The sequence below is a fragment of the Malania oleifera genome, chromosome 10, assembly GCF_029873635.1.
Source record: "Malania oleifera isolate guangnan ecotype guangnan chromosome 10, ASM2987363v1, whole genome shotgun sequence".
Taxonomy (NCBI): domain Eukaryota; kingdom Viridiplantae; phylum Streptophyta; class Magnoliopsida; order Santalales; family Ximeniaceae; genus Malania; species Malania oleifera.
Window position 1 is genome coordinate 85055457 of NC_080426.1, and position 27006 is coordinate 85082462.

Below are 27006 nucleotides of genomic sequence, written 5' to 3' on the forward strand. Positions count from 1 at the left end.
AAACCAAATAAGTGTGGTATGTATGGTTGAATGTAATTGTTCCAAGTATGTTGTAAAACAGTTATGTGGCTACTAATTACCGTAGGCTGATATGTATAGGAGTGTGAGCTCCAAAATGATTTCAGGTTTTGTGAAATCGGCTAGTGGCGGCTAATTACCATACGTCGAAATAGCTATGTGGCGGCTAATTACCGTACGCTGCGCCATGTGTCCGGCTCTATATCCGAGGGTGTGAAATATCACTACGTATCACGGCTGGTCACCGAGGGGTGTGAGCTACATTGTTTTGGCAATGTAATCACTGTGAAGTTTCGGGTTTCATGGAGTAGTTGCGTGTTGGTAATGTAATCGCTGTGAAACTTCGGATTCATGGAGTAGTTGCGTACTAGTGTGAGCTACGTCGTATTGGCAGTGTAATCGCTGTGAAGCTTCGGGGTTTCATAGCGTAGTTTCGTATTAGTGTGACGAGACTGACCGTATGTTTTGAGTATCGTATGTACTGGAATGAATTTGTGAAAATACTGGAACTGTATGGAACTGTATGGAAATGTTTTAAAACTGTATCGTATTGTATAGTGTTATGTTTTGCGTAAAATAACACTAGTATGCCACACACTGATATAACCTACTTTCTTCCTTACTGAGAGGTGTCTCACCCAGAATGTACTTACAATGTTTTCAGGTCCATCAGGTAGCCATAATTAGCATCCTAGCAATCAAAAGTGGAGGTGTCATTACCTACTGTTAATGCCTGATTAGGTACGAGATTTTGTAATCGGGTTGTCATGATGGTTTTTGTAGACACCTGGAGTATGTATGGTATTTGTGGGATTGTGTACCTTAGTATTGTATGGGTTTGTGTATCCTAGTTTTGTAAAGACTCTGGTATGGTATGTTATATAGATAGATGAAGCATTTTTCGCTGCGTAACTGATGAGTATGGATGTATATGTGTATGTGTATAGGGCATCTGTGTACCTCACGGGGTCGGACCCTCTTATTGTATTGTATCATGTATGCTTGAATTGATATAGAGACAGATTAGGTTACTATATTCACACCTGAGACCCATCTGCGGGTTCAGGGTGTGACAAGTACTCCCTCAGTCTTGTGCATGGTTGTTGTGAATTGAACCCGGTTTTACTTCCCTATCACACAATACTTGCAGAACTCCAGCTTACAAGATTTTATGCCATTCAGAAGATTTTTCTTGTGAAGTTCCTTCATTCCACGCTCACTTATATGTCTTAGAAACATATGTAAGAGAATAGTACTGTCAGACTCAGACTCTACGGTTGCAGCTCCACCTTCAACCATAGTACCCAACAACATGTAAATGTTACCCGACACTCTCTTTCCCTTCATCACGGTCATAACTCCCTTGCTCACCTTCATTACGCCACCTTCAGACTTATAACTGAACCTGTTACAATCCAAGGTGCCTAACGAAACCAGATTCTTCCTCAACTCTAGTATGTGCCTCACATCACACAACGTCCGCACTATACTATTGTACATCTTGATTCTAATATTCCCCATCCCAATTACTTTGCACACAACATCATTCCCCATCAGAGCGGAACCAGAACTAACCAATTTGTACATAGTGAACCAGCCCTTGCTGGGCATCATATGATACTAACATGCCGAGTCCGAAATCCAAGAATCTGCAAACTTGTCCGACCCTGATGAAACCGAGAGCATGTCACCGTCATTTCTCCCAAAGTCTTTTTCTTAAACTACATTCATCATTATTGATGAACCTTCTTTGCCTTCAGCAACTTCCTTCCTCCTTTCTGGACACTCGAGTTTTATATGCCCTTTTTTCTGCACTTAAAATACTATACATCCTTTTTCTTCCTAGACTTGGATAGAGCCATATGGCCACTCGATCCACCTCGAAAACTGCTTCTCCCATGATCCTAATTGAACTTCGCTACGAGACCTTCAGCATGTGAAACCCTCGTTGCGGGCGTTCTTCCTATGGTGAAACCCCAGCAACACACTTGTGATATCCTCCAACTCCAAGATTTCTTTTCCCCAAGTTAGTGTCGTAACCAGGTTTTTGTATGTCAAAGACGTTGGTAGGGAATTCAATAGCATCAATGTTTTATCCTCTTCCTTGAACTTCACAACAACGTGCTTCAGATCACTAGTGATCTAATTGAAAGTGTTGATGTGTTGAGTCAGGTCCAAACCCTCCGCCGTCTTAAGCCAATAAAGCTTTTTCTTAATATACAACTTGTTCGTAAGCGACTTGGATATGTACCGACTTTCAAACTTCAACCAAATCACAATCAGTGATTCCTCATCCATGACATTGTACATAACGTCATCGGCCAAACAATGTTGGATAATGGAAACCATTTTGCTTCAAGCTCCTTCCAACTTGCATTGTTTATGTCGTCCAGCTTCTTTCCGTACAAAGCCTTCACAATCCCTTACTGCACTAGTAAATCTTTCACCCTTCATTGCCAAAGCCCAAAATTACCTGTTCCATTGAACTTGTTCACATCAAACTTCATCGAAGAGACCCCAGCCATTGTTGAACCAATAACTTTAATACCACTTGTTGTTGTTTGCTCAACTTGAATACGCACAACAGAATCACACAATCACACATGAATCAATCAACAACCACCAGTGCAATCAATCGATGATGAAATATGCTCAATGAGTAACAATCAATAATAAGAAGAATTAAAAACACAACTAGAACACACAAGTTTTACGTGATTCGGCAATGACCTACATCCACAAGAGCAGTACTTTAGTTTTGCACTATGAACAATGTCAAAGCTTACAATAGGGTTACAAATCAATGATTATATGCAAACCCTAAACGTATAGGAACCTTAGATCATATCTAAACAATCCCTGTAGCAATCCCCAAAGGAAATCCCTCTTATTAGCCCAATTTACAAGCCCCCGATTTGAATTTAGGTAATCTGTACAGACGGAAACCATAGACGATTTAGCCAAACCGTTGATGGTTTGGTGCTAAGAAAAAAAAATTCTATATTCTGCCTGAAATCGTTGATGGTTTGGCCAATCCGTTGACGGTTTAGCCAATCCATCGATGATTTGTCCTATGTCTTGCGGATTTATCTTATGTCATTGCCCTTTGCTTCACGTAACTTTCTTTGGTGCATGTGCTTTCACCCAAAATATGAGCCACATCCCCAACATGCTGATTTTGGGATCATAAGCAAGACAAGTAATTTAACATTTGCCCAATAATATATACAAAAATATTTTTTTTAATTGGAGTAAATGAATTTTCTTAACCACTACATGGTTTTGAAAAGAATATATGCAAAAAAATTAATATTTTGTTTGGCATGTTATAACTTTGGAATTTTCATGATTTTTGTAGAATATGAATATTTTTTTTTATACATTACATGGTCATGAAAGAATATATGCAAAACAGGCCAGCCCATGTTTGTTGCCATGTGCATCACTTTTTTACTCTATTGGTACTTAAATTGTCATTTCATATGCTCAATCTCAGGCTTAGATGACTTTTAGGGGCCACACAAATAAGAATAACTTTGTGGGTCTCCCAGTAAAGAGAAAATACATTGCTTGTGGTAGTTAAACCAATGAAGCATTCGTCTATCTTATGGTAACACTACACCCCATAAAACCCATATTCACACTTTCAACCTTGAAACTAAACATATGGGATTAACCTAGGCGGTATCAAAACCCATGACTTAGCATAGATTTGGTTCCCTTGATATAAAGAGATTAGCATAGATTTGGTTCCCTTGATATAAAGAGATTGAGGAGGATTCCAGATCTTTATTCATTACTGTTGTATGCTGGAAAAGTGATAATCATACAACGTTGACTACTAACTGCCACTGGAAAACTAAAGTATTACTATCTTGCACCTTGACTCTCATATCGAATCATTTTATTTTATTTATTTATTTTATTTTTTATTACATCAGGTGTCCTCAGTCGGCCTCTACCAGATTACCCTGGGATGCAACTCAGCCAAGACTAATCCCACGGCCCATAGAACCCACCCCAAGGCCCCGCAGGGAGGTAAATCGGGATTTGCTTAAGGCAGCAAGAATCGATCCCGAGCAGCTAACTTGGGTCACAGGCTCAGCCGAGTCGCCCTTACCACCTAAGCCAACGCGCGAGGGTATATCAAATCATTTTATTGCTCTAAGGAAAGATGGTATTTTGTTTTGTCTATACCTTGAAATGAGAGAGTTTGTAGGTGTAGAAGCTATCTTGCTATAACTATTTTGGTTGAATGTCATTGGCAATGCTTGAATAAGTTAAAGGTGAATTTCTTTCCAGAAAGAGAGGCCATAATTGAAACCTCCCAAATGATGATTTAGCTAAAACGTAAATCTTTATTTAGAGACCAATATTTAACCAATATATAGGTGTGGACTTTTTCATTTTGTATTTCAATCTTTATATGTCAAGAAAACTTTTATATATAATTTTGGGGTAAAATGCACATGTGATCATTGAAATTCTAATTAAAAATTATGATACCACGAAACTTGAATTTTGTGCGCTAAGGCCACTAACTAAGATTTTTATCGTAGAATCCCTCTTTATATCCAATTTAAACGACCCTCTGTCATAGGTGCTGAAGTGGAAGTAGTTTTTGACCAACATGGTAGCGTAGATCCCACCCTGACCGACACCTATTCAAGTTAATTATATTTGAATATATTTTTATTTGTATTCTATTATATATTTGTATTTATTTATTTCTAAGCAAAATGAAAAAAAATAAAAAATAAAAACTAGATCTAATATGTTCCATTGCGTCTCCATCACCATCGTCACACTATTGTTGAAGCTACCGTCACCTCTATCCGACCTCCATGGTCTTTGCACCCAACCTCTCATTCATCTTCATCAATTCCTTTATTATCACCGCCAACACCATCTCTGTGTTGCCTTGTCAAGTTCCCACATTCCATCACTCCTTAACCAATATCTTCAATATGATGAAGATATTTGATTACAATTGCAATATCAAATCCCCAAAACCCTCACTTAACCGCCTACATCTTCCACCACTCCCCAACTACCTATTCGTCATAGTCTTCTTCATCCCCAAATTCCTTCTTCTCTACCTAGCTACATATTCTAAAATTGATGAATCCCAATTCTTCTTCTCCATCATTGCCAACAACTATACTCTTTTGAGCAACTTCAGCGCTAAGGGTGGCAAAACATGTCACAACCCAACAAGTGACCCGTTACTTGCACAGTTGAAATGATTTTGAGTTTAAGGAGTAACCTGTTTATAAACAAGTCAACCTTAATCCAACCCAATTTATAAATGGTAGTCGAGTTCGAGTTAAGTACCTACTCACCTATTCTATTTTTTTATTAAAAATATTATATATATATATATATATATGCATAAATTATGATATTTATACATGTATAATGTACCATATATTTTTTTAAACAAATAGAGATAAGATACAAGTTATACAATCACATTTTTTTAAATATTTAGGAAGAAAAATGATAAATAGATTGTAGATGTTATTTTTAAATTTTAATTCACTTTTTTTAGAAAAAATATTGAAGAGAAAATTAAATTAAATAATAAATAAGTATTATTAGCTCACAAATGTTAAGATATTAGTGAGAAAAAAATAAATGAGCGTTGTTTTTTTTTTCTTAAATTAATCATATTTGGTGAAATTTTAAAGAAAAAATTAAAATAAATATATTATTATATGTTATAATTTATTCAATCCAATTTATGACTGATCCAAGCATGCCCACTGACCCATTCTGGTGCGCCTATTTCTCCCTAGCTCGGTGTCGCGAGGAACCCTAGGATCCCCTGCCGTCGCCACTGTGCTGCCTCTCTCTGGCGAGGTTTGTGTGTGAGCCGCATGCTCACTCTGCCGCCATAGCAGCGCCTCGGAGGTGCTGGTGCCGTTGGCTCCCACTCCCCCCACCCCCCACACCCACAGGTAGTTCTCCTTTCTTCTTCTTCTTCTTCTTCTTTAGAAAGTCACTCTCAGCCTCATAAACTGGTATTTTCTTCAATTAAATATAATTTTCTAATAATATCAACATTTAAACCCAATTTGATACTGCAGAACATGGGCTGATTTTGTTGGATTTTAATCTTCAATCACAACAGAGGTTCAACATTCTACTTCTGCATTTTCAATTTGCTGTACAAATGGATTTCAGTTTAATCTAAAAGCTTACATTGATTATTACACAGGCAGGTTTTCAATTCAGACTGTCCTTCATTTCTCAATGTGGATTCAGTCTCCTAACACACATACACCCCCATTTTGAAACTGATTTTCTATATAGTGCACGAAATATTTAGGCCAGTTTCTAATTTCACACTCAAAATAATTCTCTGAAATGATTTTTCAACCCTAGCTCCAAAATGATTCCACAACTAATTCCAGTCAGATACTGCCAAATGATTTTAAGACTGGTTCCCAAACTCACATTACAAACTGATTTTGAACCTCACACTGCAAATGATTTACAGACTGATTTCCAGACTCACATTACTGATTTTCAACCTCATACTGCAATTTCAATTCACAGTTTAAATCTGATTTCATTTTTGGCATTCAATTTGGCTTTTAAACCATAACACATATTGCAGATGTTATCCTAGAGAGAATAAACACACGTAAACTGAGAATAAGATGGGATTGGCACCTGATTTTGAGGAGTACTAGGCTCTGATGGTGGATTCAGCGCCTTGTATGCAGCCGAGCACCCTTCTCCTCTGGATTTTGCTTTAAGCTTCAGGATTACTGTTTTATTCTCTCTTCTGTGAGAAGTTTCTCCTGAATTCTGACTTCTCTTTAGCCTTGGTTAATTCGTCCTTTGGGCAAGGTAATCTCTCTCTTCTCTAATTACTTCTCTATTTGCTTTTGATTTCAGCAGGGTCTTAGTTCTGCCCACTCAAGAGAGTCCTTTAAAATTTGAATGGACTGATATTTATAAGGAACCAGGAGCAGCAGGGGTGCTGCCCAAAGCCTCTAATGGTTTCTAAAATTATGCAAAGTGTAACTCTTATTAGGTTTTTTTTTTTTTAATATGTTAATCAATATATTTAAAGCATGTGTTAGAGTTATAGAAGAAAGCCCTTTAAGCAAATAATTCATTTCTTTGAACCACCAAAAAACCATGTCAATTTTTTTCTGTCTGGAAAAATACCTTTAAATGGTTATAAATATTTATAGACCCACTGAGTATTCAATAGCCTCATGATATTACACACACTATGTTTTGATTAAATATGTGTAGGTCATTGGTCTTTCCACTTTTAGTAACACAAAGGTGGATATAACTACACTTTTCTATCATTTCAAAACTGCGATGAGGTTTACTTATCATAATAGATGTAAGAGAGGATCATTGTTTTCTTGCTTAAACCACTAGGAGGTTTCCTATACAACAACAACGACGACGACAATAGCAAGCCTCAAGTCCCACTAAGTGGGGTTGGCTACATGAATCCTTTTTTGCCAATACACCTGATCGAGAGCGTTTTCCTCTATTAGATTAAGGGCTAGTAAATCCTTCCTCCCTATCTCATTCCAAGTTATTTTAGACCTACCTCTACCCCTTTTTATGCCATAAACAATAACTAAGTCACTCCTCTTCACAGGTGCTTTATTAGGTCTGCATTTCAAATGTCCAAACTATCTAAGCCGCCCCCCATATCTTGTCTTCAACCGGTGCTACGCCTAAATTATTGCCTATATGCTTATTTCTTACTTTATCTTTTAATGATATGCCCACCTTAACATTCGCATTTCAACAACTTATACTCTTTGTACATGTTTCTTAGTTGCCCAACATTCTGAACCATAAAGAATAGCAGGCCTTATAGCCGTCTTATAAAATTTTCCTTTTAATTTTAAGAGTATTCTACGATCACAACATGCCTAACACACTCCTCCATTTTACCCAACTTGTTTTAATTCTATGTACTACATCTTCTTCAATTTCCCCTTCCGCTTGCATAATAGTTCCAAGATATCTAAATCTATTAGTGGCATTAATCTCTTACTTATGAAGTTTAATATTCTCTCCATTGCTACTTCTTACATTACTGAAATTACATTTCATATATTCTATCTTATTCTTACTTATCCTAAATGCTTTAGACTCTAATGTGACTCTCTAGAGTTCTAGCTTAGATTCCACTCCACTCTTACTATCATCAATCAACATAATATCATCTGCAAACAATATAAACCAAGAGATTTCATTTTGGTTATTCCTAGTAAGTTCATCAATTACTAAAGTAAAAAAATAAGGACTCAAAGTGCAACCTTGATGTGTACCTATTGTGATTGGAAAATCTCTAGATTCCCCTCCTACAATCCTAACGCTAGTCACTATTCTATCATACATATCCTTAATGACTTTAGTATATTTACTGCATACCTTTTTTTTTTTTTCTAAGACCTACGAAAGAACTTCCCTAGCTACTTTATTATATGCTTTCTTTAGGTCAATAAAAACCATATGCAAGTCCCTCTTATTTTCCCTAAACTTTTCCATTAAATTTCTTGACTCATAATCTTAATTCCACGATAGTCATTATAGTTTTGAATATCTCCTTTGTTTTTGTATAAAGGCACTAATGTACTTTTCCTCCATTCTTCTGGCATTTTCTTGTTTTTTGTAATAGTATTGAATATATTAGTTAACAAAATATTTCCATTATCCCCTAAACAAACTTCAATTAGTATTTTTTTCTGGCCCTATAGAATTTCCCATTTAGGACTCAAATTTTTTGAATAAAACTCCTACTCTTAGTCTTCTCCTCATTTGTCACTTCCAAGTTCAATCTTTCATTTTGGTTTTCATTAAAAAACTTATCAAAGTATCTTTGCCAAACCTCTCTTTTATGTCATCTTCTTTAATTAAGAAATTATCATTCTCGTCCTTTATACATTTTACATCACCTAAATCTTTGCATTTTCTTTTTCTAGTTCTAGCAAATTTATAAATGTCTTTTTCTCCTTCTTTTGTATCGAGTCTAGTATATAAAGTATAACAAGCTCCATGTTTAGCTTCACTAATAGTGTTTTTTTCTTTTTTTGCATTTTTTCTCACTTTTTTTATATTTTTCAAGATTTTCTATATTTCTCCAATGTTTTGCTATATTTTATACCAATTCCTTTTTGTCTTAACGACTTTTTGGACTTCTTTATCCCACCACCAATTTTCTTTACTATTTGAGTATCTTCCTTTGGACTCACCTAAACCTCTTATGATTTTTCCTTTTTCTTTTTCCCTTTTATTTAAACTTGTAATGGCATATTCATTAATTTTGAGATGCAATTTCACTAGAAAGTGAACATATTCAAACAGATAAAAAAAAAAAGGGAAATAGAAGGTAGGTAAAAATGCAGTGAACCCAAGTTACTAAATGAATTGCTCATTTGTAAAAGACACCTTGTCACTATTAACAAATTATGTTTTTTAGCCTTTTTCTTTGACTTACGTACTTAATACTTTTCATATGCTAGTATATGTGTGTGCACACAAGATACACAAATGGATGCATTTGCGCACGCACATGCTCTTGTATGTGCACATGTTGCAAATGTGTATATTCCAATTGCACTTTTCCTTGAAATGCACATTTCTCCAAATGCACACATTTCAGTTGCTAATTGATCACCTCCAACTGTGGACAACACACGTGTATTTGTGCACCAACATGTATATATATCTTCGCATGCATGCATACTTGTATGTGCATGTCTATGTATGTACGTATCCATGAATGAATGTGTATAAATGTGTATTTATTTATGTGCATATATATACATGTGTGCACAAACTCGTATGTTCACAAGTCATGCATTCATATATAAAATAAATTATAAAATATAGTATTTCAAGTGAAATAGTGTTGATTTATTATTACATAAAAGGAAATAAAATATTTTGTTCATTAACGATCCATTAATTAAAGTAGATGAATTGTACATTATCCTTTAGAAAAGTAGCATCATTTAAAAATCATACCTTTGATATTAGGGTTCCTAATTCCATCCATTTATGTCCTAATGCACTGTGAATCTATCATAAGATACAGCTTGATATTCTGTTTTACTTCTAAATTTTGGCAACATACAAGTTTGGAGGGATTTGGCACCGAATCAAAAAAATAATAATAATATGCACAGTATCTAATAACTTCCTCCAAATGGCTTCAATTGATACCAAAGTAACACCTTTAGAAACTAGACTCATGGTTCTTAAAAATGATAGGTGGACGTTCACAATTTTCAATCAAATGAGTTCAAAATATGAGTCCAAAGCTGAGTCACAAATTTGTCCACAAGGGGTGCAGTTCATGCTGCCAATTTAGATAAAATTGGTTATAACATTATTTTGAAAGGTTTAAATAGTGAACGTCCAAAACCATCAAAAAGTAGATTCTTGGAGTTATATCATTTGTTAGATAGTTGAAAGTGGGGAGAAAGTGGGAGATGATCAAAGTATGGTCAAACTAAGAGGCTGTCGTGTACTCACCCCATGTGCACCTTTTGGTTGGGTGGGAATAATTTCTCTTACAAAACGAGTCTTAAGTGCACAAAATTAACCTTTAAATAAACATACTCAAGGCCTTTAAAACAAAATATCTTGGGCTCCCAAAATCAAATAAATGAACCCAGTGCAAGACTATAAAGTGATATAAGGCAACAAATTAGCTTGTTCCATAAAGATCGTCTTTCAATCACTTCACTTCATATTATGCATATTTTTAGTTCATGGGTATTTAACAAAAAAAAAAAAAAGTGATAATATTTAATGTCAAGAGATAAGGAGCAAAGTGTAGAAGAGGATATAACAAAGGAAAGAAGAAGAAAAAAAAAGGAGAGTAGGAAGCAAATACTATACCTTCAATCTCTTTCCTATGTTCTCATTTTCCTTTTTGTTGACAATTGATTTCTTATTATGGAAAATGAGATTGGAAAGAGTGGACGAGTGAGAACTTCAAGTATAGAGAAATTATCTTCCCCAACTCAATCTTCCTCACACTTTCCTCTCACTTTCTTTCACTTTTCCTCACTTTCTCTCACTTTCTTTCACTTTTTCTCACTTTCTTAAATGAAAAAATTGATGATCTTGTTCATGTTAAATGAAATTGAAAAGTGTGGAAGACTGAGAACTTCAAGAATAAAGAAGTTCTCCTTCCCCCACACAATATTTCTCTTCCTTTCCTCTCCTTCTCTATTTTTTTTTTCACTCTCTCTCTCTCTCTCTATTTGAGAGAATGAGAGGGGGGTGCTAGGAGTGAAGGTAGGGAGGAGAATGGGGCAGAGAATATTGAGAGAATGCTTGCCAGAGCATGCCCCTAATGGGTCAATTTATAACCAAAAAGAGAAGAGGGAGATGAGGCGAAAATGACCTTTCAACCTTTAAAAAATCATTTCCCTTAATAGAAAGGGGTAAATACCTCAAACTAGTTGGGGTTGCATGAACTCAACGAAGAATTTGAGAAAAATATCAAAAAAGTAAAAAATAGGCCAAAAATGGCCAGTGGGTGAGATTCAATCTCTTAGTAGTGAGAGTGGACTTCACTCTCCCTAGACATTTTCCCTAATTTTTAGGAATTTTTTACTTTTTAGTATTTTTTCTTTTCATTTTTTGTTTTCTTTTCTATTTTTTATTTTTTCCTGTGGGATATGATCGTACCTAAATGCCTCCAATAAAAGAGAAAATTCTTGGATAAGACTCTTTGACCACATAAAATAATCTTATATTTTTTTACCATTAATTTTTATTTTTTCTTAATTTTTCTATTTTTTTCATTTTAACTTACTTAATTACTTAAAAAATTAGTATTAAAATCTAAGCAATTATAATATAATATTCCTCAAAGAAAATTGCTCAATGAATATATTCCCACCCTTGTTTAAGAAAAAAATATATATAAAATGTCATGATATATGCATATAAATATTGAAAGCCCTTTAATTTCCCAAAAAATAGAGAAAAATATAATAACTTATAACAAATGCTTTTTTCCTCCCTAAAAAAATATAAGAATTTATATGTTTGAATATTACCCATATGTAGATAGTTTTAGCCTCTCTAATCAAAATTTGGTTGTTAACTCTCTTCCCCAAAATTTTTCAAACAATTGAAAAAGGGTTAAAAATTGATTTTTGATCAAAAAAATTCCAAAATTGTAGGATTTCAATTTCAAACTTCAAAACCTTTTTCCACGTAATAATCTAGGAATTGCACTGGTGAAGACAAGATTAAGGAAGGGTGGCCTAGATGGTTTCTGCATTTTAAATGCAAATCTAGTTTTGCAGCTATGAAGAGGAGGGAGTTAGTTATTATTTTTTCCATGAAAAGGGGTAGGGATAGACCTAAAATAACTTGGAATGAGGTAGTGAGGAAGGATTTAATAGCTCTTAATCTAGTAGAAGAAAATGCTCTCGATCAGGTGAATTGGTTGAAAAGGATTCATATGGCTGACCCCCCCCTAGTGGGACTTAAAGGCTTCTTCTTGTTGTTGTAGTTCTTAAAGGTTCAAGATGCTTTAGAGTTTAGATTTTACCATATTGATGTGCTTATTCTTTTGATTAATTATTTTTATCTGATTTCAGTTGAGTTTTCTTGTATGTTCTTCAGGTGTTTTGACTATTAGCCCACAAAGTACAGTTTAAAACCACTTTTAGGAATTTGGGTGCTGCTGGAACCTTCAATATGGAAGAGGATGACGATTACCAGGATTATATTCCTGTCAATAAGCGGAGGGCGATGGAGGCACAGAAAATACTTCAGTACAAGGGGAAAGCTTCCGCCATAGAAGATGAGGCTGAGAAATTAAAAGTTGCTGAAGTTAAGCCGAGCTTGCTTGTGAAGGCATCACAACTGAAGCGTGATATCCCTGAGATCAGTCCTACGGAGCAGATTGTGCAGCAAGAGAAGGAGATGATTGAACACTTATCAGATAGGAAAACCCTTATGTCTGTTCGTGAATTGGCCAAGGGAATTACTTATACTGACCCATTGTTTACAGGATGGAAGGCACCATTGCCAATTCGAAGAATGTCAAGGAAGGAGTGTGAATCAATCAGAAAGCAATGGCATATCATTGTTGATGGTGAAGACATTCCCCCACCTATAAAGAATTTTAGGGATATGAGATTTCCAGAACCAATTTTGAAGAAGTTGAAAGCCAAAGGGATTGTCCAACCGACTCCTATTCAGGTGCAAGGGCTTCCAGTCATTTTATCTGGGAGGGATATGATTGGGATTGCATTTACTGGCTCGGGGAAAACACTGGTATTTGTGTTACCATTGATTATGGTGGCATTGCAAGAGGAAGTGACAATGCCCATTCTTCCAGGAGAAGGGCCATTTGGGTTGGTGGTTTGCCCTTCAAGAGAACTTGCTAGACAAACATATGAAGTTGTGGAGCAATTTTTGATTCCATTGAGGGAGCATGGATATCCTGAATTAAGACCACTGCTTTGCATTGGGGGGGTTGATATGAGGTCACAATTAGAGGTTGTGAAGAAGGGTGTTCATATTGTGGTTGCGACCCCTGGTAGGTTGAAGGACGTACTCGCGAAGAAGAAGATGAGCCTTGACAATTGCAGGTAATGACTATAAATTTCAACATTTCATTTCATCTAGTGATTTAGAATAAATTTCAAATTTTTTTCCTGCAATAAAGTTAATTATGCACATGCTTATCAGGAAAAAAAAAAATTTCTCAATGATGGATGAAAAGAAAGATAATGTTTATCAAGGATTTTTCCATTCACAGAAAATCAGGATTGTACTAGAAATGCATTGGTTTGCTGTGTAGGTGTCCTTGGGAACATTATGGTTCATGTTGTTTTGGTTTTTATTACCACATATATGAACATTGACCACACGAAGTACATTTGGCAATGCATGTTTTATTTCTCAACGTGTGGAAATATTCTCTGGATATAATTTGTTCTCTCTTCCCCCCCCCCCCCCTGGGGAGGCCGTGCGGAAAATGAAAACAAACAAGGCATACAAATCGAAACACAGAAACATATGCTATACAAACTACAAACATCCCAAAAATACCTAAGTTTATTGTTAGGACATTGGCCATGAACTTAGATTTTCCGGTGTTTTTCATCTACCAAAATATATGATCTGGGTGCTAATCTTACCGTATAGGATTCTGTGATAAGAAAGATCCAGGTTGGGTTCTTATTTCTTTAATTGATGATGCTGTCAGTTCATGACTTTCTCCTCATCTCACTGGACTCTATTCTCTTCAATACACACACACACACACACACATATATATATATATATATATATATATATATATTTCTCCATGTGTAGACTCACACTTCATCTTTTCATCAATGTGTGTTTTTTTTTATGCAACTTTCTCAGAGCTTAACATTTTACACTGTAAAGTACTGTATATAAAGATACTTGTGTTTGGGTCCTTTGTTTATTCAACCATTTATGCCATCATACAAAACTTTTCCTACATATCTATTAGAGTCCTATTTATTATTTTGCTTTTTCAATTATGAGTTTAATACTATCTCATGTCTCATATTGTGTCTTCTTTTTGGCAACATTTATTTGAATGAACTTTTCATATCATAGGGGGCACTTAGCTTGGGTTATTGTAAATGGCCACTACCACTTTTCAGGGTGTGCTATGCCCAAGAGTAAGATTATTGTCTCATGGGAATATTTCTACTTGGTTCGTTTGTGAAGATTCCTAAGAATTCCTTTTGGTTGCTCAAAATCTTTGAGGATATCTCAGATATTAAGATCAACTTATCAACATAGAGGAACTTCAGAATTTTAAGAACTGAAGGATGCGAATCCCTTCAGTGGACCATAACCTATCTCGCCTCCCTTCTGGAGGTAACCCAAACTCCGAAAGCCTTTCGGGGTCCTGTCTTGGAAAAGGTGGCTAGTAAATTCGAGGGTTGGAGAGAGCTTATTGCTCTCTTGGGGCCAAGCCACTTGTTTAGGGTCCCTTCCTTCTCAAGTTTCCAATCTTTAGAGAGGTTGCTGCATGAGTTCCTTTGGTTGGGTCTTGGGGAGGGTAGGAGCATGGTTTTAAAACCCGAACTGGTGATTAACCCGACTAGGTTGGTTCAACCAGTCAGACCAGCAGGTCAAACCACTGGTCAAACTGGTAATATATATATATATATATACATATTTATATGTGTGTCACTACAACGAGATTTTAATAATGATATTAATATTAATAATTATTATCATTTTTTTCTGGATTTAGAACTTTATTTTGAAGAAAAAAATAAGTAAAAAATTCATTTTTTGTTATTATTTTTTATAAATATTTATTTAAAATTAAGAAAAAATAAAGTTAATGATGTGCAAAATAAAAATTTTGTTTAATTGATTCACTACACATTGTTTTCTTTTTTATTATTTCTATTAATATTTTCAAGTTTCAAACGATGACTTTAAGGTAAAAGATTTTAAACTTTTATAAGTTCTCTATTTTTTTTACATATAATTTTATTTGTACATACATATGCTCCTAAAGCACGAAACAAATTTGGCTTCCATGATAAATAAGTGTTCCTACGTGCATGAGGTCCTGGGTTCTATTCCAAGCACCTCCTAAATCCCACATTTTAGCATTTTATTGAAACTTGGGTCGACCCAGTCAACTCGCTGGGTTTGATCGGGCTAGGCCGAGTTGCCCGGGTTTGAACGGGTTGATACCGATTCACTCTATATCTGGTTTAAGCCCTATATGCTTGGGCCAGGGAATTGACTGGTTCCAATCCAACCGGGTTGGACTGGCTGATCTGGTCTTGTTTTTAAAACCATGGGTAGGAGAGACCATCTAGTCAACTGGGACATGGTTAGCAAACCTAAGTCTGAGGGAGGCTGGGTGTTGGGATCATGGTATCCAAGAACATCTCCCTTACAGGTAAATGGCTTTCGAGGTTCCCTCTGCAAGCTGAATACTCATGGCATAAGGTGATTAAGAGTAAGTACAGGATCAAACGGAATGGGTGGGAGACAGATTAGTGACATCATATCTCACGCATGCCCCTGGAAATTTGTCTCTCGGGTAGTCTGTTCTTTCCTCTTATTCAATTCAAAGTGGGTGATGGCAGAAAAGTCTGATTCTGGGAAGATGTTTATAAGCTTTCATCACTTCATAATGCTGCTACTATCAGCTCCTTTATTTTTTTTTAGGGGGGTCCTTGGGGTTTCCATTTTCTTAGGAACCGTAATGAACAAGAGGTTGATGAGCTCTTGTATTCCTTATTTCCTTGTTGGATCAGCTTGCACAGTCGCACCCTCATCTAGCAAGGATGAGAGAGTGGGGGAGGGGGAGTTTTCAAGTATATTTTTTACTTTTGAAATCTTTCCTATGTCACCTTTTGAAAATCCATAACCCTAATCTTTTTCCTTGGAACTGCTTGGAAAGGATTAACACGCTTGATCTGCTTCAAAGGAGAAGACCCTCTAAGGCTTTTAGTCCTGATATGTGTCTCGTGTTGTGAAAGAACGAATCAAACGCTCATCTTTTTGTGCATTACACCTTTGGAATGTTCTTTTTTCTCTAGTGGGGGAAGAGTGGGTAGCTCCGGGAAAGGTGAGAGACTTTCTTTTGGTTAATTTCTGGGGTTTTGCAAAGAACAGAAATGGTGTGTGGTTGTTTTTGCCATCCTATAGAACTTGTGGGTAGAAAGGAATGCTATGATTTTCAAAAGCCGATCAACTTGCTCATTGGAATATTTCTATTTGGTTCACTCGTGAAGATTCCTAGGAATAAAGTTTTTAGAGGAACTTGAGTTTTGATTCTTATTTCAATAAGATTGTGTATATTCTTAGTGTACATATCTACGCAACAACAACAACAACAAGGGCCACTTCATCTTGGAGCAGTGAATGGTTGTGATATTTTTGTTCCATTAATTTGAATTCACATGGGAATTCAAGATAAACTAGGGCTTCGTTTGATAAAATTAAGTGTTAAGTGTTTTGGCTGTTCTAGGGAGGATGGCTCCTCTCGTTATCTATCTCATAGCTCTTTTCTGATATTAACTGCCATGGCTGTTGTATGGCATGATACTATGACAGGGTTAGCCACTAGGCGACAATCAATCCAGATCAGCAGGAAATCCTTTGGTCTGAGATTGGATAAACTCGAGGAAGGGTGGGCCGGGGGGGAGGAGTTTCTCTTTGTTCTCAAACATAGTGAGTTCAGAATAGTTGGGTGAGGAACTCCTCAGTGGCGGTAAAGTGGTTCTCTGATGTTTATATCAAGTGGTTCTCTGATGTTTATATCAAGTGGTTCTAGAGGAGGCAGATGGAACAAATTTGTGCAAGAATCCCCTTCATTGGCTGAATGATTTCTGACACAGTCAGGTATGCAGCAAGAACATTGATAAGCAGGTCAATATTGAGAACAAAAAGCTCCTTTGCAGGTTGAGTTTGTGATGGCATATCAAAAACAACTTTGTGTGAGATGCAGGGTAGACAGTCACAAGTGGAGCAGATTGGTAGTTAAGTGTTTGCAGACAATGATATGCGCATGGGAATTACAGGGCTTGCTCCTGTGTGACTAGGGTTTCTATGAAGGGAGGTCATGGGATGATGATGGGATGGAGCGGGCCAGAGGTTTTTAGGGGAATTTAAATGCACAGTGGGCCAGCAGAGATTGTGTCATGACCAGGCCCAATATAATGTAAGATCCAAAGCAAGCCCTTTAGTGAGCAGTCCTGCAACCCATGCATACCTCACGCGAATGAGATAACTGCCCAGTTAGCCTTTCCAAGGCCTAGAGTGGAACTCATTTTGATGCAAGTTGCAGGGGAAATCATTTAACGCAACCCCCGCGCCGGGGGGGGGGGGGGAGTGTGTTGAAATGGACAAAAAAGGCATAATGATCTGGAAGCATACAGGCTCTTGTATTTCTCTCTCAGGGATGGTGCAGTCAGGGGGAAGAGGCCATGCTGGTCCTTCTTACATGGAAGGGAATTGCGTGAAAGGGGGGGGGGGGGGTTTGAAATAGACAAAAAAGGCGTAATGATCTGGAAGCATACAGGCTCTTTTATTTCACTCTCAGGGATGGTGCACTCAGGGGGAAGAGGCCATGCTGGTCCTTCTCACATGGAAGGGAATTGTGTGAAGAGACCTCTTTAGGATCTGCCCAATGTTGCCAACAGTGAGGGAAAGGAGAGGAGGGGAGAGATGTTCTCGGTGTGGGGTTATACAGTAATCAATTGCTGGTAGCTGGTGAGTGTGGGAATGCATCCTGGGATCAGGAAAGCAGAACTTGGCTAACAAGTTGTGTATGCAAGGTGCTGAAGGTTTGAATATGGATAAGGAGCAGAGAGAAGGAAATGCTATTATGGGAGATAAGGATGACGAAAAGTCTCTTGTTGCTGGTAAGGACAAGGAAAAGGTTGAGCCTACCAAGATTTATACTTGGTGGGTGATTAAAACATTCAAAAATATATATGGATGGTTTGTTGCATTGAGGAAGCTTGCAGTGATTCGAAAAAAGTTTCAGAAAAGGAGGATAGTAAGGGTGGTAGGTTCAAGGGGGGAAAATGGGGAGGTGTTTCTGATAATGAAAGTGATTTGATAGAAATTTTGCTACGAGAACAATATGGGCATGCTTCAGATTCCTCAGATGCTGTTGGAGATACTACCCATGTGTTGACACCTCTTGAAGGTTTAGATGTTATTCCTATTTTGAGGATATTGGAATAGATTAAAAAAAGCTGCAGGTGAGTGATCAGATTAGGGATGGTATTTTGTCTACCCCTGTTTCTCCTGCGGCGGAGTATTAACGGGAAGGATTTATAAGCTGAGCAACTATTGACAGGATTGGTTTGTGGCTTTCGGTTCTGGGATGGTGAGTCTGAGAGAGGTGAAAAAGGGCCGGCAGGAGTTAGCAAATTTGCAGTGTTCAATTAACTATGACGGGAAGGGTTTTAAAATGATTTCTCTTAATTAGTTTTTGGTAGTTTTTCGTTTGTTTGTTTTTGTTTTCATTTTTCTCTTTTGATGACTTCCAGTCCCATAGCTTGTACTCTCTTTTTCTTGTCTCTTGATATATATATATATATATCTTAAAAGTTCTGAATTTTAGTTCAAGCTTGAATCAGATAACCAAATTTAAAGTCAGTTTGAACCACTGAACACTAAATAGGGTAAGTTGTTTGGTATTGCTTCTTTAAACATCTGTGTATGTATATATCTACCATTTAATCCTCTAAACATTGATTATTTAATTATTTGAGAACCTAAAAAATAGAATAACTAAAGAGATGAACATTTACAAAAGAAAAGAATGCTTTTTATGGAGAACAATCTAAAACCCCATGATCCTTCTTGAAGAACAGGTGGAATAAGAAAAAAATTGCAGATCAAAGCCCCTCACGACCCTTCTGCATTTCAGAGAAAACCCATTCAACCAGAATACATGATACCAGAAAAGAAAAATCCCCATTGCAGAGAAAAATCCTTTAAATACATCAATGTCCCAACAATCCATTTATATACATTGCAGAGAACAATCACATCCAACAACAATCAGGAAATTCAAGAGAAGGAAATCTGACTAAGAAAAATCAGAGAAAGAGAGGGAGATGCTGGTAGTTGCAGATCAAAGCTGATTTGCAAATCTGCAGATAAGAAATTCACGGACTTACATATTTGCAATTTGACAAGAAATCTTCCAATATGACCTATGACAAATGGCCCTGTAGTGTTCTAGAAAGTAAGTTTGTGGCAACCAGTCTAGAGGCTCTTGCTAATCCCAATGACTAATATTCATGGAGTCTTTTTCTTTTCCCCTTTACTCTTATCTCCTACTACTCTTCTTTGGCAAATAGCATAAATACCAATAGTTCTCTTGATATTTTCTTGGGAAATTATATTGTGGGAAATAGTTCTATTTTATTAAAAATTTTACTTAAATATATTGGATTTGGAATATAGAGGAATATTTCAGCACAAAAATTTGTTAGCAGTTCTAAAATTATTTTCTTTTTGTCTTGGATATTTTCCTTGCTGTCTACCTCATTCTCAATGGAGAATTGGTACAGTTTAACTTTACAGATCTATTTTCCCTTCACAAACTTTGCAAAGAGAAATTCTGAGCTTAATCAACTTAGAAACATGAATTATCACTGTTGGTTCTTTTACCGTCTCTGTTATGGTTAGCGCCAACTGCTGCTTCAATTAATTGCTGTCTGCCATTATTAGGCTTGTTTTGAAAGAGAGATAATAAGTTACAACCACTAAAGAGAGATAATAGTTACATTGGCTTCCTATGACTTTCATGTTGAAATACTGATATTTCAGAATAATATACACATTATTAGGGAGTCCTGTATAAATTGTTTGCTTTTACTAGTAAAACTTGTGTAGTCTTTTATGAATTCTTTATATTTTATATTTTTGCATACATGGTCAGGATTCATTCTATTGTCATTTGGTGAAGGATCCTTTCCTTTACATAATTTATTTTTTGTAGTTATGGTAGGCATATATACTTGTTTGTATGCATGATGGCGTTTGCAATACTTTGTTTTCTTTCCCAGGTATTTAACACTGGATGAGGCAGATAGACTTGTAGATCTAGGATTTGAAGATGATATAAGAGAAGTGTTCGACCATTTCAAAGCTCAGAGGCAAACTCTTTTATTTTCAGCCACCATGCCCACAAAAATTCAGAATTTTGCTCGAAGTGCCTTAGTAAAACCTGTAACTGTTAATGTGGGGAGGGCAGGAGCTGCAAACCTTGACGTCATTCAAGAAGTTGAATACGTGAAGCAAGAGGCAAAGATTGTCTACCTTCTCGAGTGCCTGCAAAAGACTGCACCTCCTGTTTTGATATTTTGTGAGAACAAGGCAGATGTGGATGACATTCATGAATATTTGCTCTTGAAGGGTGTTGAAGCGGTGGCTATACATGGAGGCAAGGATCAAGAAGAGAGAGAGCATGCCATCTCATCCTTCAAAGCAGGCAAGAAGGATGTCTTGGTTGCCACAGATGTCGCTTCTAAGGGTTTGGATTTTCCTGATATCCAACATGTTATTAATTATGACATGCCAGCAGAGATTGAAAATTATGTACATAGGATTGGGCGAACAGGAAGATGTGGCAAAACTGGTATAGCAACAACCTTCATAAATAAGAATCAAAGTGAAACAACCCTTCTTGATTTGAAGCATCTTCTGCAAGAGGCGAAGCAGAGGATTCCCCCTGTTTTGGCTGAACTCAGTGATCCAATGGAAGATGTGGATGCAATAACCAATGCAAGTGGAGTCAAGGGTTGTGCGTTTTGTGGTGGGCTTGGTCACCGTATTCGTGACTGCCCCAAGTTAGAGCATCAGAAAAGCATGGCTATTGCAAGTTCCAGGAGGGATTATTTTGGATCTGGGGGTTATAGAGGGGAAATCTGATTTTATATATATATATCAATGTTCTCTTATTATTGTAGATCAACTACACTGAGTTTGCTCTGCCTAGGCAAGGATTGAACTTTGTGCAGATGAGATGGGCAAGTTATACTCACTGGCAGAGAACCATTTACTGTAATCCTTCATTTTCTAAAATGTGCAGATCAAGAAGACCATGGGAGTGAAAAGTCTCAAGAAGATTCGTATCTCCCTTTTTCTTCCTTATGAGCTTCTTGCACATTTTTTGTGAAAGTGCAGACGTTTAACCAAACTTGTGAGCTTATGTGCCATTTGGTGGTGTCGACCGGTGGAAAATTAATCATGAATTTAGAGGTTCTCATTTCTAAACTGATATAGAAGAAACCAGAAAAGAAATTCCATGTTTGAGGCTACAGAAGTGGACCAGGAAGGCTCTCTACTTCAAAAAGGGCACTTCTCTGTGGCATGGTACAAACTGATAGACCCAGCACTATGTAGGTGAGTAGCTCCCACACCTTTGACTAGGCAGAGATTGAGACAGATTTCAGATAGGTGGGTCTTGTAATCATAAATATGAAAGCAATATTTCCGATCGTTTTGTATTTGTTTTGCTCTGAGCTTCTCTCTGAACCTTGTATTTTTTCCTAGATTTCATTTTTGCAGTTTATTTTGCAGTTGGTTGTGTTTATCTCAAGAGCGGGTTTAAGGATTTTTTTATTTTTTTTTTCCAGTTTTTTTGTTTTTTGTTTTTCTTTATTTCTTGTGTGAATGGCAGCTGTGATTAAGTTCCTTCTGGTTTTACAAAGGGAAGAGACCCTTGTCCTGGGCCAGAATCAGAATTTTCAGTGCGCAGTGTGGGGATGCCAAACCAAAGCGAAAAACTATGCATTTTAGCTAGTCATTTCAGAATTTGTGGATAGGGGGGAGGGGGGGTGTTGTTCCGAGTATATTACTTTTCAAATTCTGGTATGATTGCAGGGATAAATGCATTTTTATCAAAGCTTGGCCGGACCATGGTTGGGATCTCTGCCCCCTACCCTTCCCTGATTCAGCTATTCGGATATTCTGTTCGACTTGTATTATTTATCATGCTACTCAACCCACTCTCCTTCCTTCGACTCACCCTCTTCTGGGCTTGAAAGAAAACACAAATCACATCTTGAGGGTTGTTTTCCATCATTTTGAATACATGGAGTTTGAGCAGTTTGTCCTATTGGATTTGGACAATCCACTTCTTCAAGAGTTCCAAGAGGACGCCTAAATTTTTTCTCGGGAAATGAGGTTTACCTAACTTCTCCTAGTATGGTGCAAGTATTGTTATTAAAGAATGAGTTGGGGAGCTTGAAGTTGTGATGTTGGATTTGAACTTGGTGTGAATTTAGAGAGAATATATATTAGAAAATTGTATTGAGTTACATTCAAATTTGCATAGAACTAAATCTAAGACTTGAAATTCATATTTTCAAAAACAATCTTGGGGTTTGTTTGGTTGTGTAGAACAGTTTTTATTTTTTATTTTTAATTTTATTAAGAATTTCAAAAATTTCACCCTAGTTTTTAGCTTTCTAACATTTGTATGGAGAATTGGAAAACAACAAAAGGGATGGCTTGAACTTTTAGATGCTGGAAAAATAAAGAATTTGAAATTAGTTGGAACACTAAAAATATAGTGTTTTCTGAAATTAAAGAAGCCCATTCTTTCTCCATGCCTAATTGTTCTTACAACATTACAATAAAAATTAAAATAAGAGGCATTGTTTCGTTTTACTAGTTATTTTGTCACATAAATATCATGCCTGTCCCAACTGGTTTGAGAATGCATTCATAACCTAGCACCTTACTGTAAGGGTAAAAAGTTAAACTAAGGTCTGTGGTGATGAGATGGATTTGATTCTTGATACAGAAGTTGTGACGGACCACTTCCCATTCTTCCTTCCCGTTTCATGCAACACACATTCCAGTAGTTAAATATCCACCAAAGGACAGAAGAAAGAAACATGACAAATAGATGTGCAAATAATCTGTTATTTCCTATTACTTCCTACATAGAAATTAGAAAGGTTTCATTGTTTTATATTTGATTTGCTCTGACCTCTTCTTCAAGCCATGGACTCGGACTCATCCTCCAAGTTATCATTTGCCAAAGCGCTTATGCTGCATTTTGTTGCCCAGAAGCTGTGATGAGGGAGAGAAGAAGGCAAGCCCTCTTGTTGCTCATGAAATTAATTTATATAGTTAAATTTGTATTCATTCAAATAAATTTTTCATAACCCCAAAAAAGTATTATTATTTTTATTATTATTAGACAAACCATATGCTTTTCTAAAACAGATGTTATTATTACCTTAGTGACTAGTGCCACATCATGAGATGCTTATCCCATCACTCCATTATCAAGACGATCACGCGCAACCTTAAACTGCTGATAAAGCTCACTGGTCAAGTCTTTTCTTATTTCCATGCTCCCAAAGAATGCTGCCTTCAACATTTTGGCTTTTTCTTCAAGCAGTTGCAGCCTGCTGTTAAGCTGTTTCAGTTCAGCAGGCTGCAGAACTACCTTATGCTTCCCTTGCCTCCCCAACAGCCAACTGACACTCTTTCAGCCACCGGAATTAATCCGGAAGCTCTTAAATATGAAGAATCTTCTTTGTCACTCGAGGCCAGTGCCTTCAGCTTGTATTGATATAACTGTCCTTCATCTTCTCTCATTGTTTCACCTTTCTTACGAAATGGATTTTCACTTTCTTTGACGATAAAATTGTCCGAAGATTTTTCTCCTAATCTGGAGCAAGAAATATTAGATGCTTTCTAACTGATGTTTTTTTCAGTGCTAGAATTCTTCATGCTTGAATGATTCTTCATGGAGAGGTGAGTTTTTCTAACTCAAGAGAGCTAGTAAGTTGATCATCAGTAAAACATCGAGCAGCCAAAAACTGACCAAGATAAAGCAAGAACCCGGAGAGAAAAGTGAAGAAAAAAAAAATTGAATCTAGAGGACCCAGATAAGTATAGAAAAAGAAAGAGAAAACAGTTTTGTATTTTTTTTTCTTTTAAAAAAAAATAGTTTGCAGCATACACTTCCAAGTAGTTTGATCTATGACAAACGGAACAGAATCTTTTCTCAAAGAATGAACTTGGTGGGGAAGCTCATTAAAGAAGGAATAAGAACTCTTTTAAGTGACGTTGGTTGCAGAACACGATAGTAGTAATAGTGAACGCGCATGATGGTTGCTTACCTGACAAGAGTTGCAGAGTTGCAGACTTAAAGAGGCAGAGAACAGAGCCAACTCCCTTCTGAAAATCTTCTCCTGTTTGCATTTTAATAGAGAGAATGGGAAAGTGTTCAACCTGTAGGAATGGAGAATGCTTTCACTTGAAATTTGTCTGCTTTGGACCATTACCATTGGTAGGAAATTTCACGGAGTTGGCCAGAGGAAATGACAGTTTATGATGAAGTGATAAGCCCTTGACAGAAAACGCCTCCATTCTAATCTGAGTCAGTACTATTTTTAGTAGGTAAACATGTCTGCATTAGCAGGCCCTCTGGTGCAAATTATCTTAAATCCTTAACTGAAAATTACAGTCTGGTCTTTCCCCTCTTTTAAGAACTGGAGTTTTTCATCTCCCCCAACGAGATAATGTTGAACTCGTGCAATTTGACATAAGAATGAAATGAAATAAAATAAAATTGGTGTCTTTTTTACATGTTCGTGATGCCAATCCATTGCGCTCTTAACCCACTCTAGAGTACATGAAATAATTAGTTACACTTTGGACCTGATCACAGAGCACCCATCAAAGAGCCTATCTGTCCTGTTTCTTTCAAATGTAGCAATTTTCTCAACAGCCCAGCTGAATGATGATACATCCAACACTAGGAGGAAACAGTATTGTCACTCCTCCAAATATAATCTTCCTGGGGACCAAACACATCAGCAAGGAGGGCTCTAATTAGAATGACTATTGTTTAAGATACATTAGAATCACATTTAAATTTGATAAAGATTACTAGATGAGACACTGCTCAAAAAGAACCTGAGATTTTATTGTCAAACATAGGCTCCTCATTCCTTACTGTTGACCCAGATTCTTTACGTGAAAAAAAAAGAAGGAATAAAACAAACTACAATACAGTCTTTCTTTCAGTTTTAACATTTCTACGAAGGCAGTTGAAGTGCTCTCTTCACAGTTCAACTTGAGTAACACAAGGAAGAGCACCATCGAGCATTTGTCAATTGGAACTTCCACCTTCATTTTTAGGCCTGAACTAGCAAAAACCCGGGGCAAGAAAAAAGTCACAGTGAGCTCAACAAAAATGTGAAAGAACTTGACTAAAATAAACAAAAACAAAAACAGAAGCGTAATAAGCTGCAGAAGATTAAAAATTTTTAGTAATTTGAATCATTTGTGTTGGAGCGAGGAGCCAAGGACCTAGGATGCGAATGAGAAATTGAGGTTGACATGGTACAAAAAACCAAGATGAGCAGTATAATACATAACATCAGATGTGCAGGCCACTTGCCCTTGACGGGAGGTTCAACCAGGACTTCAGAGATCCTAGGACTAAGTAGACCAGATCAGATGGTCGTATCCTTGCATTGATCTATTCTTGTAAAATATGACTCACATTATAAAGGAAAGCATGAAGGAAATCAGGGCGCAGTTGGGCAAATCGTCGACGGTTTCCCTGTAACAGTCAACGGTTTGGCTCGGGATGCCCAATTCAGATTTCAAATTTTGAATAAATTGATATTAATACGGTTGAGTTTCGGGGGAAAACCTTCGAGGAGGCTTGTATATACAAAGTATACGTTGTATATGGGAGTCTTGGGTTGGTTGATATTTGTTGAGAGAATGAGAGGATTCTTGTATTCCTATTGTAATCTACACAAGAAGATAGTGAATTCTTATCGTTTGCTCCTGTGGATATAGGTATTACCGAACCATGTAATTCCTTGTGTCTTTGTGATTGTTGTTGTTTTAATTTACTTGATGTGGTTATGAATTATTCTATATTCACCATTTAGATTGTTGCACTGTTTGTTTGATCCTTTACACAAATATATATTTTTGTTGTGCAAATTCGAGTTTATTCACAATAATTGGTATCAGAGCATTGTTGTAATGACCTCTGCATCTTCATCTGCAAAATTTGGCATTGTCAAGTTTGATGGAACTTGGAAGAGAAGGGTAAAGGATCTTTTGGTTCAATAAGACATGGTGAAGGCCTTATACGGAATTGAACCGGAAGACATAGATGAAGCAACTTGGAAGGAATTGGGGGCAACGACAATATCAACCATTCGACTTTGTTTGGTTGATGACGTGTTGTATCACGTCAAAAATGAGGACTCTCCAGCATCAGTTTGGAGAAAACTAGAAAGTCGATATATGTCTAAAGGTTCGTCAAAATCTACAAATATAGTGGAGGAAGATTCAGAATGCAGTGATGGGGATATGCTATGTGTTTAATCGGGTTTGGAGTGCCTCACCGATGATTCTTGGATCCTAGATACCGGATGCTCTTATAACATAAAAGCAAACAGAAAATGGTTCGACACCTACAGGTCA

The 27006-nt window shown here is 36.7% G+C and overlaps 1 protein-coding gene across 2 annotated transcripts; it reads left to right on the top strand.

The window, feature by feature from the left end:
* The first annotated feature begins 5751 nt into the window (after positions 1 to 5751).
* On the top strand, positions 5752 to 22129 carry LOC131166289 (DEAD-box ATP-dependent RNA helicase 35). Of its 2 annotated transcripts, XM_058124696.1 has the most exons (5): positions 5762 to 5978; positions 6108 to 6153; positions 6641 to 6876; positions 12661 to 13634; positions 20595 to 22129. In XM_058124696.1, the coding sequence occupies exons 4-5, from the start codon at positions 12736 to 12738 to the stop codon at positions 21457 to 21459; spliced, it is 1764 nt and encodes a 587-aa protein (XP_057980679.1). In that variant the 5' UTR covers positions 5762 to 5978; positions 6108 to 6153; positions 6641 to 6876; positions 12661 to 12735; the 3' UTR covers positions 21460 to 22129. The 2 variants fall into 2 exon arrangements, with proteins under 2 accessions (XP_057980678.1, XP_057980679.1); XM_058124695.1 differs by lacking the exon at positions 6108 to 6153 and having other exon boundaries at positions 5752 to 5978.
* The last annotated feature ends 4877 nt before the right edge of the window (positions 22130 to 27006 follow it).